This window comes from Danio rerio, chromosome 18, assembly GCF_049306965.1.
Source record: "Danio rerio strain Tuebingen ecotype United States chromosome 18, GRCz12tu, whole genome shotgun sequence".
Taxonomy (NCBI): Eukaryota; Metazoa; Chordata; class Actinopteri; order Cypriniformes; family Danionidae; genus Danio; species Danio rerio.
Window position 1 is genome coordinate 23,455,715 of NC_133193.1, and position 19,510 is coordinate 23,475,224.

The 19,510-nt window shown below is 33.6% G+C and overlaps 2 protein-coding genes across 2 annotated transcripts in view; one reads left to right on the forward strand and one right to left on the reverse strand.

Annotated features, from left to right (window-relative positions):
• Positions 1-19,510, reverse strand: part of pard6a (par-6 family cell polarity regulator alpha) — a 62,863-nt gene that overhangs the window by 34,486 nt on the left and 8,867 nt on the right. The window contains 1 exon segment of the mRNA NM_001100051.2: positions 16,666-16,885. Coding sequence (NP_001093521.2) covers positions 16,666-16,885 — 220 coding nt within the window.
• On the forward strand, positions 12,550-16,162 carry LOC100320750 (uncharacterized). The gene is made up of 6 exons (XM_021467807.3): positions 12,550-12,625; positions 13,353-13,471; positions 13,678-13,754; positions 14,001-14,156; positions 14,246-14,338; positions 15,177-16,162. Exons 4-6 carry the CDS (start codon positions 14,148-14,150, stop codon positions 15,474-15,476), a joined length of 402 nt encoding a protein of 133 aa, XP_021323482.1. The 5' UTR covers positions 12,550-12,625; positions 13,353-13,471; positions 13,678-13,754; positions 14,001-14,147; the 3' UTR covers positions 15,477-16,162.

Consider the following 19,510-nt stretch of genomic DNA (forward strand, 5'->3'; position numbering starts at 1 on the left):
CATTGAAGAAGATTAAGGTGAAAAATGTGAAAGTGAGCTTAATGATCAAGACAATAAACACAGAAGTTTGTACTCGATTGAATCATGCTTTTTGTGCCTTAAAAATGAATAATAATTTAAACACGGCCATATTCTTATTAAAATTAATCAATGTTCTAATTATACGGTGAAATTTCTGATACTTCGATTCTTAAATATGTGATAGAACATATATTTTGTATTTTAAATAGCTTAATGATCATATTATTTGTTATATAAGGGGGAATGGGAGCCGCCGTTGTTGCTAGAAGGGATACAGTGATCGGATGTTAACGATAAATATTTTTATTATTTATTCAGTTACGCATTTATTGTATTTTATTTTCGTCTACCTGTACCTTAACCCTAAATCCAACCCTCACGGTAATGTTAAAATATTATGTGTTGTACAGTGTCACAAAATTTATGCTATATTTTATTTCCTCAGCTGCATGCCATCTAAACTTCACCCTCTCTTGCAGCGTGGCAAAGTCTAGATGAGATACAGCTAAGGATACTCACGTCAATATAACATAACTTTTGTGACACTGTACAACAAATAAATTATATTTTACATTATCATAAGGGTTGAGTTTATGTAGGGGTAGACGGCAATAAAATACAATTAATTTGTAATTAAAAATATATATATATATAAATACTTCTTGTTAGCTTCCATATGTCTTGGAAGCTAACAACTTATCGTATCCATATGCCTTCAAGCAACAACCGCAGGAAAGATCCGAGCTGCTGGATTTATGTCATGTTTATTTATAATTTTCTCCCAAAATACAAGGTAAGCAAGTGTTTATTTGTTTGAGGAATAGAGAAAAAATTCAAGTGACATAAACTGTGTATTGTAGGTGAACAAAGCACATCGTAAAGTTATAGAAAAATTTGGATTATTACCATGTCCATAAACATCTGTGTGTGTCTTACAATCCTTACATGGTATGTTTTGCTTGTAGTTATCTGTATTTGAATTTCTGGAACCTAAAATAAATGTTATTTGTTTACAAAACAAAAAAAAAGCACGGATAAATTGTTATTTGACAAGTGCTGCGCACCTCTTTCTGTGCCTCGGCATGCGCTGTCAGATTAGAATTTTAGCAGTTGATGACGTGAGCTATGATTGTTCTAATCAGACCGATGTGATCGTACTCTTCAGCAACCAGCCAAGGCTGATCACACTGGTGCGATTGTACATGTGAAAGAATTAAAAAGATAGTTCACCCAACATTTTAAATGTTCTCATTATTTACTCTTACTAAAGTGGTTACAAACTTTAATGAACTTCTGTCTTCTGTTGAACACAAAGAAGATATTCTGAAAAATGCTGAAATAAAAAACTATTGACATCCATAGAAGGAACAAAAATACTAAGAATATCAATGGCTGTTTATGTTGTTCTTCAGTATATTTTCCTTTGCATTCAACAGAAGAAAGAAGTTTAAACAGGTTAAGAACAGCAGAAAGGACAGTAAATGATGCCAGAATGTTAATTTTGGGGTGAACTATCTCTTTAACTGAAACCAAAACAACAATGGTAAATGCCAGGACTGTAATCACTTGCTTAACTAGAACAAAAAGGAGACAAAAGGAAGTATGACTAAATTCAAATGTAGGCAAATAGCATACCAGAATGCTAACAAGGTGGAAATAATGTCCAGATTTCATTCATTCTAACACACATTATTACAATACAAAATATAAGTCATTGTGTATTTCGAAATGTACCGACTCAAAAGAGAGCATCTGGACACAGTCTAAGTTTGTGCTGATAAAATATAGTTTATAAACACACTGATAATGCTGCAGCTTTCTTTATTCTTTTTAATGCCATATCAGCAGCAAAGCCTATATTCATGGCAAAACCTACACTAAATATACATATACATTCATATCTGTTTCTTAATGAACATTCATTATACAAAAACATATGCAATATTTCCCTTCAAATGTTTCCTGAATAAAAACACTCTCTAATATGATTTTAAAAAATTATACATTTAAGTAAAATGTCTTATTAAAATGTTTACCTCCCCTCTCAATAAATATAAGGGTGTAGTACACAAGTAGCCAATTCGATATCGTATCTACAACCTGATCATGTCTATTTTCAAAATGGTAATAATTTTAGCAGATCAGTTTGAACAGAGATCTATTTGACTGCATAGACATTTGAATGTATTTTTTTAAAATGTAAAAGGAAAACATTATAATTTTTAGCATGCATTTGACTTGTAAAACATGTATCAGTTTATACGTGTCAGGTTTTCTTTCCGTATCAACAGCAGTGCAGACAGATCTGAATGCCCACTGTAATAAAACTTTTAAAGGTTTGATAGACATGAGGAGTAAGACTGTATGGATGTTTGAATAGAGATTGCGATCTATTAATGATTAATCATTAGGGTTGGGAACCGAAACTAGGCAATTTTCATGCGCATTTTGTCCCTAAAGCCAGTTCTAGTAAATCTCCAGCACATGGTTTCAGATGGAGCAGCGTTTTCTGAAATGTTTTTAGTAGTTTGTTTGGCAAGGGGCGGTGTACATTAATTAACATTGCTGCATGCATCAGAGTTTTCTGATGGACAGATGTTAAAATGGTCTCCCTAAAAACAATACGAAAAATATACAAGGAACTACACAATGCATTTTCCACACAAACTGAAATGACCAGTTGATTAGTTAAGTTAAATCTATGAAAGTACGTAAACCCTTTTCTTATTTAGTGACAGCTATTAGGTGTCTTCTTCAAGGGTATTTAGGGTTACTGTGTGAGAGCGCCCTCTGGCCTTCGAAAGAGTTTTACTACTGATCACACAACCATGTTTACATAATAAGATGTGCAGGACAACCGCAGCTTTGCTTGATCATGTTTTTGGTTTTATTTTGAGTAATGTCCCAGCCCTTAAAGCCTCAATTATGACCTAAAAAAGTTCATATAATAGTTTGGAGGTCTCCAACAACAAGCTGATATGCATGCAAGGCCAAAAAAAAACCTACTTTATCTTATTATATGCATTTATTTTTATCTAATTATCTCAACAACTCCCATATGATTTGTTCAGTGATTCATTTTCCAAACCCCTCCTTTGTATGATGCTAATCTGTGGGGATTGGTCCAACACCAGCATATTTCTGTAGGCAAAACAAGTGTGCGAACAATTTTTTTGTTCAGAAGAAATGTCTAACGATCCATTTCAAACTTGTTGAAACGACTTTAGGTCAACTTTTTCTGTTTAATAGCAAAAAACTTTACATGGTGCACTTTCATATTTAAAACTGGATCTGGATGTATTCATTTTCTTAGAGGTGTGCAACACACTGCATGGATTCTCATTTTTAAAAATCCATTATAGAGGCACTTTAAAACTAAAACCGAATCAGAATACTGATGTCGACTGAAAATCTGAAGCTAGCTTGTAGCATAGCAGGAATATTGGCTGCTTTGCTGTTAATAGTACTGTAATTATGGCTGCTCACTATATTGTTTCAGCATCGATATCATTCACAATAGTCACATTGCAGGATATGCAATGCTGAGTTTGTATTATAATTTATCATTTGCATCTGTTTTTTGAGGCATGTGATTATATGATTATTTTAAAAGCATTAAGGCACAAGAAAACTTTGTAACTTTAAGAATGATTAATTTTATTGAATTATGTTTCTTTTTATTATTCAATTACCTTACTTAAATACTGTTAGACTTGGAAAACGGTACAATTTTTTCTTTATTTTATTTTTTTGGAGATGCACATACACTGCAGAATCATCCCAATCAAATATTATAAATTATTTTCAAATAAAGATATTAAGTTGGTGAAATTGCATTCATATCGCAATATATATCGCAAAATGAAATAAATTGCAATGTTATAATTTTCCAATAATGTGCAGCCCTACAGTGACTCTTATTTTATGTGTACAATATATTATTGGCTTAGCTTTGATTGTATTTTTTGAGTGTTTTCCTTTTCTTTTTATAGTTAATTTTACTTTATTACTGAAAGTATTCTGTAGTTTTTTAAGCATTGGTTTAGGCACTGCAACCATTTTAAAAGTTTAGATTTGGGGAAAAAAAAAAATTTCATAAAAAATAAAAAAAACAACACCCAACCCGATTAACCGTGTAACTCTAGTACTCAGCATTCCAAGCACCATTCAAACCAAAACTTTTAACAATGTGTGTCTAAATAACCATACGACAACAACAACAAAAAAAGCTATTACAGCAGAAAAATGACATTTCTCCCACAGAGCAGATGAAGCTGTAATCGCCCACTGACAGCCCCCCTCAAAACCGTGCCCGGCTGCCACAGCGATAAGCCCTCTCTAGAAATGTGGCTTTCCTCCCCCCTTCAAACAGCTCTTGATTAAACAGATCCACACAGAAAGACCGGCTACCACAAATCTGCAGGCGGGTTCTTGAGTACCGGGAAGGGAGCTGGTACAAGGACAAGGGGAGCTAATCTAAAGCCGCCTTACACTTTAAAGAGAAAAACAGGCATTTACTAATTCTCTTAGCTGCAAGCAGTGAGCATTTCATCACCAAATTTGTCAGCACGCACAAACATGAGACTCAAGGACTGTGAGGACAACAGGGAAACACTTGTCTTCATGAAAAAAAAAAAAAGATGAAAACTGAGAGGCAGGGACAGGCACTTCCTTGAACTGATGCTATTTTTGTACAGTAGCATCATTTGTATCTAAAAGTTACATTTGTGTCATTTTCTCACCCTCATGTCGTCAATATGCAGTTTTTTCCTGGAGCACAAAATAAGGCTTCCACTTTTCACACAGTTGGAGTTTATATGACGCTGTTAAGTTGTTATATCATGCTCGCGTCACGAATCCTCTCCCATGGCCTCATGGGATAGTAAAGTGTCCATGCAAACTTAAGAATCTCACCAGAAGAAGCTGGTCATCCAAATATATTTGCCTACTCTTTTAGGAGAAAAGATTGATTCATTGTTTATCTGAGTCTTCAGGCTATGCAGTTTAATTTCGCTCATCTCATCTCTCATCTGTCATCTATCAGAGTCCTCGCATAGTTTACTGGTTATTTAGTTCTTTTAAACTCATAAACAAGTTTATTTAATTCACAAATCTGGCCGAACTGTTTTTAACAAACTTGACAGATTGGTTTACAGATTATATGGATTCATTCACAAACCTGATAGACTTTTTACAAATCAGAATTCAACTCAATAATTCGCTAGCCAATTTTTCCATTTAAAAAAAAAACATGTCTTTAGGACAAACTGCGCTCTAAAAGATATTAGGATGTTTTAATCCAAATTGTGGTCATATATAGACAACACTAACCACGGGGTTAAAACTTGTATTTTAAATAACTTTGAATTTAAACCCAACCTATGAAACTATTAAGTTTCAAAATGAAGTCTTAACCTGCAGGAAAATGTTTAAAGCTAAACTTTTATGAAAAAATAATTTTTATAAAGGGTTTAAACATAATTGTTGGCAGCAGTGTGTGAATATAGCCAGCTATTAATTTTATTTTTTTATAATCACACTCCATAAAAACAGTCTGCAGAAACACTTTGATTGACATTCTGCCTTTATACATGTCATCAGAGTGGAAAAGTCCCGCCCATTAGTGCCAATTTCTGCCTCATTGGCAGAGGACATTAGTCTTGTTATTAAATCAGCCACTATGCTGACGCATAGCCATTAGTAGCTCCGCCCTCTTGAAAAAGAGCACAATTACATTTAAGTTTAAAGTGACAGTCACAAAATGGCACAATTAGGATCAAAGTCTAAAGTGGGCAGTTTCAACGAGTTGTAAAACAATATTTGTGTCCTATTTTGAGCTGAAACATCACATACATACTAAAGACATCAGTGACTTGATTTACATTTTGTAAAGAGGCATAATAGGTCACCTTTAATGATAAAAATGTATATTCAAATATTGGTACACACCCCAGGGTATTTTTTTAAAGTGTGTTCTGTTCCTGTCTTCAGTCACACAAGTGGTTTCAATTGTCGGTCACATTAGTACATGGTGCAAAGTGATATTTCTGAGAAGTTTCCAGGGCAGGGAGTCAATTCCAGTTGCATGGCCTTGTAGTACTATAATGGATTTTTGGCACTGAGTAATGGCTGTCTGGGACAGATATATCTACCCATCAATGGCAGTTCCAGCCCACTGTGTTTAAAATCCCTTTAAAGACAAGTAAGTCTATTTTTGTTACACCTACATGCATTTTTTCCCCCCTAAACTCACTTTAAATAAATAAATACTTCAACTGAGTAAGGACTAACTAACTTGATTAAAAGTGAAAGTAAAGGCATTAACAACAACAAAATATTGTTGACTTTTTATTGTTGAAAATATTGACTATTCTGGCTCAATATGCAGGCTGTAATATATTATAGACACACATATAGTTTAGATGTAAATACATTTTTTTTTAATTATACCTGTTTATTATCTATACATTTGTCTATTCACAAAACTGGGATTTGATTTATTCACTTTTATAACCTTATTGAATTACCTGCTCTTTCAGTAGCACGGCAGAATCCTCTTTGGTTTCACTAAAAATGCCTTCATTTGTGTTTTAAATATTCAACAATATATTAGAATTCTTACATGATGAAAAATGTAGTAATCAAAATGGTATAATCTGACATAAACCTCTCAAGCTTCTTTCAAAAACACAACAGACACTGTATTCAGTATACAAATAAAGCTCTTATCTACTACTTAACCTCACTAAAGTCATTTTCTGGGGCCGTTTCATTGGTTCATTTCAGTTGTTTGTGGTTTTTTCCATCAATTAAGCAAACATTATCTGCGCTTGTAAAGCCGCAGATGTTTGGTCGGATGTTATGTCACCTTTAGTTGTTTGTTCTCATATTCAGGGAAATTACATCACACACTCATAACCCTGTATACATATAAACAGTAAACCAGCAGTATTGGTGCAATTATCAACAATTAACAATAAATAGTATCTGCTCAGACTCTGACTTTGTCGTGAGGGTGTGTATGAAGGTACGTTGGCTGAAAACGGAACATGGAGTTTCTCATTACAGCATTACTGTGTACACATAATGAGGCCTGTCTGTTATGCAAATTATGCTTACATAACACAGGAGTATTATTGGTGTCTCTTTCCTTCACAAATCACTTCCACAAGAGACTCCAAAAGCCAGTGTAGGATGTAAGCACCTTTTCCTTTCTTTTCACATTTTCTCTTTTTGGTATTACCAAACCGTTTAGATGATTTCTCGTTAGTGGTGTTAAACAAGATACATATACATACATACGTACATACATACACACATGCACACAAACATACATACATGCATGCATGCATACATACATACATACACGCACGCACGCACGCACGCACATATAAATATATATATATATATATTTATATTCAGCTTTATTTGTATAGCGCTTTTACAATGTAGATTGTGTCAAAGCAGCTTCACATAAATGGTCATAGTAACTGGAACAGTGTAGTTCAGTTTTTTGTGTTTAAGTTCAGTTCAGTTCAGTTTAGCTCAGTTCAGTGTGATTTGAAATCATTACTGAGAGTTCAAACACTGAAGAGCCAATTCATTGATGCATAGCTCTACCAATCCTGAACCATGCGAGCCAGTGGCGACAGCGGAGAGGGAAAAAAAACTTCACCTAATAGGAGTGAAAAAAAAAACCTTGAGAGACCAGACTCAGTTGGGCACGACCATTTTAATTTCTCCACTGGCCAAAAGTCTTGTGCAGAGCTTCAGTCACCGTGGTGGACTTGCTCCAGAAGAAAAAATATTATCTTATTATATACACATTATATATACACATTATACACACACACACACACACACACACACACACACATATACACATACACACACACACACACACACACACACACACACACACACASACACAGACACAGACACAGACACAGACACACACACACACACACACACACACACACACACACACACACACACACACACACACACACACACACACACACACACAAACAGTGGAACAAACTATTTCTTTTTTTATCTGAAAGGAATATTTGAACCTATCAATTTACAATATACTGTACTGATGCCCTGTTTTTCTAGGCTTTATTGGTGAAAATGGCCAGGAATGTTGGACAATTATTGCCTTTTTAGCATACAAGTAGAGGAAACTAACTAGCCAGACAGTAATGTGTCAATTGTGGAGTGGGCTAAATCTAAAAAAAAAAAAAAAAACATCTGTATCTTTTAGTAAGTGTACTTTTTTGCTTTTATTATTGCCATAATAAGAAATATATTTGATTTGCAGAGCAACACATGTTTTCTTTTCATTAGTTATTGAAAAAAAAAGCTTCAGGAGGTAAAACTGTCTGAGATATGAACAAAAGCAAGTCATGCATTAAACTTTGATTTAAAAATGTTGAATGGTTATAAAAATCTTTATAATCTATAAAATAAATCTATAAAAATATATAGTATAAAAATCTTGAATGATATTATGATATGACGTAGTTCCAGAAACGTTTTACTTCTCTGTTTGTCTGTCTGATTTCACGGTCAGTTTCTTTTCCCTGTCGTTTTAAAAAAATATCACAATGGCGAATGCGTCAAGTATAAAATCCTCGTCCGTTTCGTGAGGTGCGTGTGCAGTCAGCGGAGGTGCACGATACGGTGCCAGACGGAAGTATAAATCAGGCTTAAGAGGACAGTGAGAATGATGGAGAGGGTCGGGGCGATTGCCTTAAACATTAACATTTAGCGTCATTTCTAATTTTACATTACCTTTTTAACTATAAAATGCAAACTGAAAATGGAATGTTTCAATTAGATTTGGTAAATGAATCTTCTTTTTTTAATAATATAAATACTGTCACACATAGAGGACTATGCAGAAAACATCAGCAAGCAAATGCAATTCTGTTATAAATTAAATTGTTTTGTTTTTAATGTAATAAGTTCATTATAAAATGAAAAAATACTGTATTAGTTCATTTAAAGCAATATTCTTTAGACATTTTAAGCATTATGAAATAAATTAAGAAATTACTCATGGCAACTATATTTACCTCCAGCCCACTAGCCTCAATCAAGTTTGGTTTTTGGCCCTTCATAAGAAAAGGTATGGGCACCCCTGGTCTAGTCTTACCAATCATCAATAGCTTTATGGCCCTGTTAAAGCTTGATTCTCAAATAATAGTCTTGGCATAGCTAACATGCAACATTAGATGCCGTAATCTGATTTAATCCCTCTGCTAAATAGCACAGTTCCCTTTCTAAGTCTTTTAAAACTCTGAACAATAATGCTTAGTTCCTTTCACAGTGGATTAGAAAGGATGGCGTAAACAAGCAGAACAATGAAATAAAGGAAGAGCGATTTGACAACGAGAAAAACATTCCAAATAGAATTAGCGTAACATTTCCTCAGCGCTGCGGTTCAGATTTAATAAAACTCATTGAGGGTGGCACGGCATTGAGAGTGATGAAGAAACGAGAGAGAGAGAGAGAGAGACTGGAGAAAATGACAGAAAGAGGAGATAGAAAAAGTGAGAGAGAAAGAGCGAGGGATGAGGGTGTGGGCTCATCACTCCTCCACGCGGCTATCAGACTCAGCACCTCAGGGTTGGCGCAGTGCCATTGCAGCCATGAAACCGAGATGGGCTCCGACTGGCACCATCTAATGCTGACGCCCACCCATCATAACATCCCATCATAGCTCATAACTGTCCTCACACTCACATACAACATCACGCTGCTGGAATGACTCTCTATTCCTTCTGGAGTCAAATGCGGATAATGACGTGTCAGAGGAAAATAATAAATCATTTGAACTCATTCATAGGCACAAAGAATAATGCGTGTATTCTTTTTCAATTTGTGCAAAAAAAAAAAAAAATTATGCTAAAATTATGTCTTAATTTGTAATCCATCAAAAAATATTCCCCAATATCCTGCTTTGACCTTTGGGAAAGGTGATGTGTGTGATTTCTGCACTGCTAGACCAGCAAATTGCTAAACTTATTGGACAAATTTGAACTTTATACTGTATTTTATGCACCAGTAAGGTTGCATTGATAAAGGTTATAGTAAATATGTTGCAACTATTTCACAAAAAAATGCATTGTCTTATTGTATTTTTAATGTTAATGATATATCCCTTCAAATAATGCATCATATTTTCCATAAAACTCACAGGATCTTCCGTACAACTATACATTCATTCATTAATTCATTCATTCATTCATTCATTATTCTTTGGCTTAGTCTCTATTTCAGAGATCGCCACAGTGGAATGAACCGCCAACTACTCTGGCATATATTTTACGCAACGGATGCCCTTCCAGCTGCAACCAAGTACTGGGAAACACCCATACAGTCTCACATTTATACACTCACACATACACTACGGCCAATTTAGTTTATCCAATTGACCTACTGCACAAGTCATTGAACTGTGGGGGAAACCGGAGCACCCGGAGGAAACCAACGTGAACACGGGGAGAACATGCAATCTCCAAACAGAAATGTAAACTGGCCCAAGTGGGACTCGAATCAGCAACCTTTTTGCAGTGAGGTGATCGTGCTAACCCCATAGCCACCGTTTTGCCTTCCTTACAATTGATCAAAGTAAAAGTTTAACTTATGGTAATTCTGTAAGATAATATTTCTAAAAAATATAACTTAAATCTATTATTTTGAGTTAAATAAGTTTGATGATTTCAATTATTTAGACATGATTTCGATTACTAAACTAAAAGTTATCTAATCCTTATGTACTGTGGGAGATGTTTTTATCCACTCTGGGCTGATTTTAGGTTTTAATTTGGCCATAACTTTTTTTGTGTTTCAGCTAGCAAAATGATTTTTGGTGACAAATCTTATTTTGACACACATTTTGAGAAAATGCTTTGATTTAAAAAAAAAAAATCAAAAATACAATTAGGGCAAATTTACTACCCTTTTTTTATGTTAGGGATGAAAACATCCACTGATATAAACTGCGGTAAAAATGCATCAGATACGTTTTTTCTTTTTTTCAAATTGTTTTGCATAAATCTGTTAACCTCAGTCCTGATAAAAAAATTACAGGATTTTAACTTTTTAATTGTCAAATTTATATATGATGTCACTGATTTGGTGAAAAAACAAAAAAATAAAGAATTTTAATATAAAAAGTAACTGTGGACTGGATTATTTTTATTATCTTATATCAAAGTCTTGGACATGTGAAACAACATTGCCTTTTTGATGCATTGTATTTAATTGATTTAAAATTTTCTCTCTAATTTACTGTTGGTGGCTGCTTTTGCCCCATTGACTTCCATTATAACCACATGTTTTGATTAAAAAACAATGACACCATATAATCATGCATTTTTGATTGTTGGTGGTTTTTCCTGTTGGGAAGAGGTCACATTTTTAAAATTTTACTGTTGATCATTAGTTGGCATTATTAACCCTTTAGATAGCCCTGTGCAAAAAAAAAACTTAAAATTCTGGATTTTATATGGAGCATAACAGCACATTTAAGTGTACTGTGTGTGTGTCTGTGAGTGTGTAAGAGTGACCTTTATGCACTTATCTTGATGTGTTCCAGAAAATTTGAATATGTATCTCAGCTCTCAGAACTACATGGATTAAATAAAAACAAAGAAAGTGTATTTATGCACCATCAAATGTGGTTCTAACGGAAGTTAATGGGGTAAAAACAGCCACCAACAGTAAATTAGGGAGAAAAAATTAAAATCAAATGCATCAAAGCCATTGTTGTTACTAATTGTTCACATGTCCAAGACTGTAATAAAAAGTTTAAAAAATCCAGTCCACAATTACTTTTTATATTGAAAACACGTCATTTTTTGTGTTTTTTTTTTTTTTTTACCAAATTAGTAACATCCTTTGTGAACTTGGCAATTAAAGAGTTAAAATCCTGTAATTTTAAAACAATTCAGTAGTTTTGATCAGGACTGAGGTTATTTAACAGATTTCTGGAAAAAAAAAATGGAAAAAAAATATTTATCTGGTGGATTTTTACATCAGTTTAGGGTAGTAATTTAATATTTAATGTTCAGAAAAATATTTGTAACGTTAAAAAAAATTGAAAACTGATTTCATAGAGAGGTACACTGCATTTTGCTCATATAAATGCAATCATCTAAAGTATCAGAGACTTTCAAAAAGAATCTCAAACATTTTACTGAGTGCAGAATTACTAAATTACTCTCATGCTTATGTTCACTGGTTAAACAAACTATTTGACCTTCTCCAAACTCACACAACTTGCCACTGTAAAAAGTGCACAAGGCATGTCATTACTCTAAAGAAGTTTTTTAACTTGATCTAACTCAAAACATTTAATTTTCTGTCTAGTCATCAGTGTAATGTAAAACAATTGTGTTGATTTAAATTAAAAGTAAGTCTTGTTGGTGTAAAGTAAATAAATTCTTTAAATTAAATTAAACATATTGCTTCCAATTGTCACGTGACTTTAAACGTCATCCCTGGTCCTGCCTGTCCACATTCAGGTTTCCGCCATTTTTTTTTATACCGCATGGATGGGCTCGGCGTGGTGAAGCGGGAATCAATAAAATTGGTAAGTAGTTTTAAACATATGTTTGGGTGTATAATCAACAGTGTACATGTATGATTTCATAAAAATGGTATGTTGTTTTACATACTGTAAGTATTACTAGTTTGACCAATCCAGCTCTGCTAAAAGGTTTGCAAATTTCCCTCATCACTATGTTAAACCGAGTGAAAATTAAACAATAGTCATACAAGTAAACTGCTTGAGGTAAAACGGATTGATATTTAAGCGTATTTTCAAAGACTGTTTGCGGTATGCTAATGCTTTCGGTTAATGCTGTGCGCTAACGTACGGCGCCATTAGCATGCATGTTCTCAGCTTAACCTTACATGGCGCCGCCATGTATAAAGTGCATGCAGGCTTCAGACGTTTTGTATGGGACTCAGCGTTGTCATTGAGTGTCAAAGCTTAGCCATTACACAAGATATTCGTTCCGTTTGCGTGTATGGTGTGTATAACGTGTTCTTTAACGTGGTCACGCCAGCCGTGCTTTGAAAGATCACAGTAAGGGCAGCCGTGGTTTTCGGGGGGCTGCGCATCTATTCGCGCACTTAAGGTATGGGTGCTGGTAGCGGTCAAAATGCTTGTAGAGGAGCAGTGAACGCCGTTTGCTTTCCTGATGTTTTCAATATATTGCTTCTGTTTCTGAATCTAAATATTACTGCATTACTGCATGACATTTATCTATTATTTGTTTTGAATGTCATCTTATTAATTTTCTTTTTTTTTCCAGAATCCTTAAGCATGTCAGGAAGATCTGCCAAGCTTTTGGTGATAGTGAGTCAAGATGATTCAAGAAAGTTGCTTTTGCCAGATGGGATTCCCAAATCAGTGGATGCGCTCATTGAAAAGGTGAGAAAAGATTTTGGATTAAATGACAGAGTCAGACTACAGTATCAGGACAAAGATTTTGGGGATGTATTTGTAAATTTGACAAACACTGGAGAACTTCTGAGTCTTGACACTCTAAAGATTATCCCCTTGCCAGACAAATACTCATTCATTGCTCAAACTATTGATGGGACCCAGTCTAATGATGATGCTCTGTCCTCCGTTAGCTCTAGCAGCACTGATGATACAATCATACTCTCAAGAACTGCAAGAAAGATGGCCAGCACTGTTTCAACAAGAGGAGGTAAAAAATAAATAAAAATAAAAACAACTTTTTTATTATTGATAAATGTTAAAATGTACATGACTAATTCTGAATTTACCATAGTTTTTACCATGGGGTTGTAGCATCTAATGTTTTTGAAAATGTCTTAGATGACCTAATTAAACTTTTTTTATTGTTTAATGGTTTATGTGTATATGTATTTTTACTGTTAGTTCTCAAAGTAACTTTTTTCATAAGTCTATTTTCTATTTCTCTTTCTTACAGATTGATGCCGAATTTTTGCACAACACAACCTTACCTTTACAGTTAAGATTTATGGCCTCTTTGGACAGACAGAGCTCTCAGATTCTCCAGGTTATTAGGAGCAAAGGTGGAGTCCTCCGTGAAAAAGCGAAGGACACTATTTAAGTTATGGATCAGGTATTGGTTGCATACAAACAAAATTGCTTGTAGCAATTAATTAATAGTGTTTTGGTTTAATGAAAACAATACATCTTGAACATTTTTAGAGCCTGGACATAGACATCAGAGGAGAGTGCCTGCTGAAGTGCCTGATCATGTACCTTTGTGAAGATGCAAGCTATCTGATCGAAGAATACCAGGTAATGTTGACAATGCAAACTCCTAAAATTTTCTCCAACCATATTTGACTTGGTTATATTTCACTTTCAAATCAATATTTTACCACTTTGCTCAAGCCTTAAGGGTAAGAAAAACATGGGGAATTCTGATTTGGTGAAGAAATTACTTTAAAGTGGTTCAAGTTATTGTGTTATCATTTACACATCAGCCTGTGTGACTTCTTTCACAGAACACAAAATAATATATTTTGAAGAATGTTGTTAAGAGCCCCTATTCACTTGCATTGGTTTTGTGTGAATACAATAATAGTGAACAGGGGCTGTTATCAACATTGTTCAAAATTCTGCAGAGGACAGTATTTCATTCAGATTTGAAATGTCAAAAGGGTGGTAAATGATGGCTAAATTTTGAATGTGAACTACTGCCTTAAAAGCATTTTTTCCATTTTTAACTGCATTTTGAACAAATTTGAGTAGATTAATGAATGCCTCTGATTGGAAATTGTGGTACTGCACTCAACAAAGTTGTCTACAATGGTCATCACATTAAAAGTGTTAGTTTGTACAAATGTTAAAAGCATTTTTGAAGCTAAAGAGGGTGTAAAAGTACATCTTCACCCAAAAATTTAAATGTTGTCTTGTAAAAAAAAATACACATTTATTTACACAAATGAGGATATTTTAATTAAAGCAAGCTAAAGACATTTGGCCTCTACATTAACCACCATAATGGCTAACTACAAAATGGCTTACTCAATTTTGGAAGAATTTTCAGATGAAGGGTTTTTTTTTTTTATACAAAATTTTTTTTTCCCCAAACTCCCTTATTAACTCTTTTTTTTTTCTTGCATGTTTTTAGGCTGACCAGAGGGAGGAAGCAATGGGTGAATTTGAAAAGAACACCATGACACTTTTTGTGACCCGTGAAAGTGATGCTCTTACTCGTGCACTGGACATTTCGATTGTCATTGACTGTGTGGAAGTACTAAATGAGTTGCCTTCTGTTGCATGTCCCTGCGCCATGATGTTTGGACTCATTTATGCACTGAACTTAAAATATCCCGAAGGACTCAAATATATCTTTGAGACCTTTCAAAAAATAATCATGGACTTGGAGAGTAGACAGATGAGCCGAAGGGTGCCGAACCTGCAGGAGTAAGCAGATGTGCTGAAGAGTGCAGAACCTCTCTTTAAAGCTACTGGAGATAACTTGTATCCTTTGACTCAACTACAGTGTTCTGATTGCGATATATTTTAGATGTTGGACTTCTTCATTTCTTCATCTTCATTATAAAGCATTAAATAGTTTACCAAAACATGAAAGTTCATACATTGTTTACTCATCTTTAAGCTATTCTAAGTATTTAACTTTAATTAAATTAGGTTCAGAGAAATTTAATGACAATTATGAGAGAAGTTTAATTTTTCGGTAAACTATTTCATTAAGGTGAAGACTTCTCTTTCAACAGTTGGCTAATTTGTTACAGAGTTATTAAAAAGTATTTAATTTTACACTGCACATTTTAAGCCATTTTTTGGGCCAAACTTGTTTTAACCTCAGAAGAATTCTTAAGGTTTTGTGTAGTCAGTTTTGATTGACTGTTCATGAAAAGGTGTCCAATGATTACTGATTCCTATGGTGAACTTCCATTGTATCCAGGGTCTTTGTATATGGATACTAAAAACTGTTGTACAGTATAATTTTATAAAAATGCTATGCACATTGTAGAAATGTTTTATGACATAAATTGTCATGTTTGTTATGTTTACATTGTTAGACAGTGTGTATTTGTACTGTACACATTGTAAAAAATGTGGTATTGACAAAATAAATTGTCAATAGTTTGATGCTTGGAGTCATTCATCTTAAACGATAAAATTACACATTTTAAAAGCAAATCAATTTCTTTATATTACTTTAATATTTTAAATTGTATTTGATTGGATATTTGATTTGATGTAAAGTAAAATAATTAAGTTAATACAAAGTAAAACAATAAAGAGTAAATAAAGTAAATTTAAGATTTCAAAAAACTTAAAAACTTTATTTGGTTCAAAGAGATTTTTTGCTTTGGCCAAGTAATAGAGAATTAATTATTTTTAAAGTAAAAAAATTAAGTTGATTTAAAGTAAAGTAATTAGGTGTAACAAGTTGACGCAATTTTTTTACTTTGATCCAATGAAACACTTTTTACAGTGTGTTCAACCAATCTTATCATAGTTTGCTTAGCCATTTTCATTTCTGTTCGATTGTGCAGAATTACCACACCTCATCTTTACGCTTCAAAAGGACCATCAACCAATTTGAACTCCTTGCGATGTATTGTATATTTAATGTAGGGACTCACCTCTCTTCTGAACAATAATTCGAAGCAGCGGGTTGGCTGAGGACAGGGCTTTGTGGAAGTTGTAATCATTGTTGATTGGAAGTAGATCTCCGTGGATGTCTGCATATCCTAGCAGCACGTCCACTCCAGGGATCCGGTGAATCGTCTGCAGCAGCTGGTAGAATTCCTGGAAGCCCCCGGTATTCTTCTTCAGCGCAAACCTTCGGTACTCGCCCTCAAACTGCCAAACAAACCACAACTATGTCAAATTATGTCCAAATAAAATACAAAACAGCCTCTTAGTGAACAAAACTAAGATTGCAAGATCAATCCTTACAACACTATAAGATATAGTGTGTTCACATTTTTCTGAAATATTCAAATTCTTATAGTGCGTCATATTTATTGCTGCTCAGCGCAATATCATGTATAAAATCTATCGAATGTGTGTGAAAGGAACTTTTGCACATGAGCAAATATGTTTCCCATTCCCATTCTTCTTAAAGTTAATCTAAAAATGAACATTCTCTTATCATTTACTCAATCATTTACCTTTTTCTGCTAAACATACAGTAAAAGAAGATGTTTTTAAGTAAATAGGTTAACAAACTGTTGATGGTCCCCATTGAATTCCATGCTCTTTTTTCCATTGTATGGAAGTCAATAGAAAACATACATTTTTAGGTCACCAACATTCTTCTTCTTTTGTGTTCAGGAGAGCAAACAAATAAACAAACAAACAAACATAAATGCTCATACAACTTGAGGAGAAGTACATTTTAATTCAAGACAGTCCATGCTCACTAAAAATATGTCTGCAAAATTTAAATTTTAAAAACATAAATTTCCTGCTTACATTTGAGCACTGTTCAGCACATATTTAAACACCACTGATTGGCCACTGTGTTCAAGTGCTCAACAGAAATGACTGTGATTGGCTGTGAAATTCATCACCATTCTTCACAGTTGTTTACCAATTACAAACACAGATACACAGACACTGGGGTCTGTTCATCGTACGTGGATTACTCAATTAGCTGGATTTGGTTATTGACAATTTGAGTTGTTGTCCTAGCAACAGTTCTGGTAGCTCAAACCTGTTTGGGAGCAAGCTCATTTCATATAAACAGAATTAGATCGGGTCAGATCAAGCAAAGATAATACTGAAAGTATGTACTGAATTCTGATATTTTCTTACAGTTGTGGTAATACACTTTTAAAAATTGTAAAAAAAAAAAATACACACACACACACACACACACACATACACATACACATACACATACACATACATACATACACATACATACATACATACATACATACATACATATATAAATATATATATATATTTATATATATATATATATTTTTTTTTTTTACGCAGCGGATGCCCTTCCAGCCGCAACCCATGTCTGGGAAATATATATGTATATATGTATGTATGTATATATATATATATATATATATATATATATATATATATATATATATATATATATATATATATATATATATTTAATATCTTCTGGCAGCAACCTAGCTTTCCCATGTGGTCTCCTATCCAGGTACTGACTGGGCACAGTCTTGCTTAGCTTCAGTGGGTGACCATGTGAAAGTTAAAAAGAGCTAGCTGCCAGCAAATAGTATATTTTTTTATGTAGGTGACAACTGAAAATAGATCTGATGGCAGATATCACAGCCTGTGTTACTTTTTACAGTGCACTTTTTGCTATCAATTATTATTATTTGTTTAGTATTTGTTTTCACATTTTGATCCAATGCTTAATTATTAAATTGTAAAATAATAGCGCTATAATTAAATGAAATATTGTTAGGAACAAAATATGATGTGTTCTTTGGAAGAGTGCTTACATTATGATGCTATTGTATTGTCATATATATATATATATATATATATATATATATATATATATATATATATATATATATATATATATATATATATATATATATATGACTGGCATAAAATGGTCTTAAAATGACAATAGTATAATTTATCACAATATATTTTGGTGCAATATTTAATACAACAAAATATAGATATCATAACAGGTCCACTTGTGTGGACCCTTGCTCAAACTTGAGTGCTCTGCAGCAAACTGACCACATCAGAAAAGAGGTCCATTTGAAGGAAGACAGGTGAGGAAATGTTTTTGATTTCAAATGATAAACAGTGTTACATTTTTGTGGTATTTGTCTGTTTTCATGCAAAGAACAGCATAAAAAACTCTTTTAATTATTTATATTGTCATTGTAAATATCATTAATGTGAAAAGCAACAAATGTTATTTCCGTCATACGGCTCTTTAACCTTTACATAGAAACTGCAGTCAAACATTACAAGTACATTTGTGTGGTTTCTCAAAAATGTAGTCTGAAGCATGCATTTCCAATAAGCCTGTGTTGATTTAAGTTGATCACATGTATTCAAGGGCGTAGATTGGGCATGGACGGAGGGGATGTGTCCCCACCAATATCCAGCAATTACTGAAATGTCCCCACCAATAATTTAATCACCTTCAAAATAAAATAATGCTTCATTAACCCTTAGTAACCTAGACATGCAGAAAGGGTTCAATCAAAACAAAACACATAAGGACAGTGTGATCATTTGGGCCTATTTATGCTGTTAAGGACAGCTGTAATTACATTTGAATGTGGGAAGGGCCAAAACAAGGACTTTTTCCAGTCCTCCTTCACTGCACAAGATGTGGACAAAAGTAGAAACTTTTTATAGAGTCAACTTTTTAAAGTCAAGTTAAATTAAGTCCACCATAATAATATAAACCAAGACTGTGCAATTATTCAAAATTCAGTTTTGATTTTGACGATTTTTCATGAT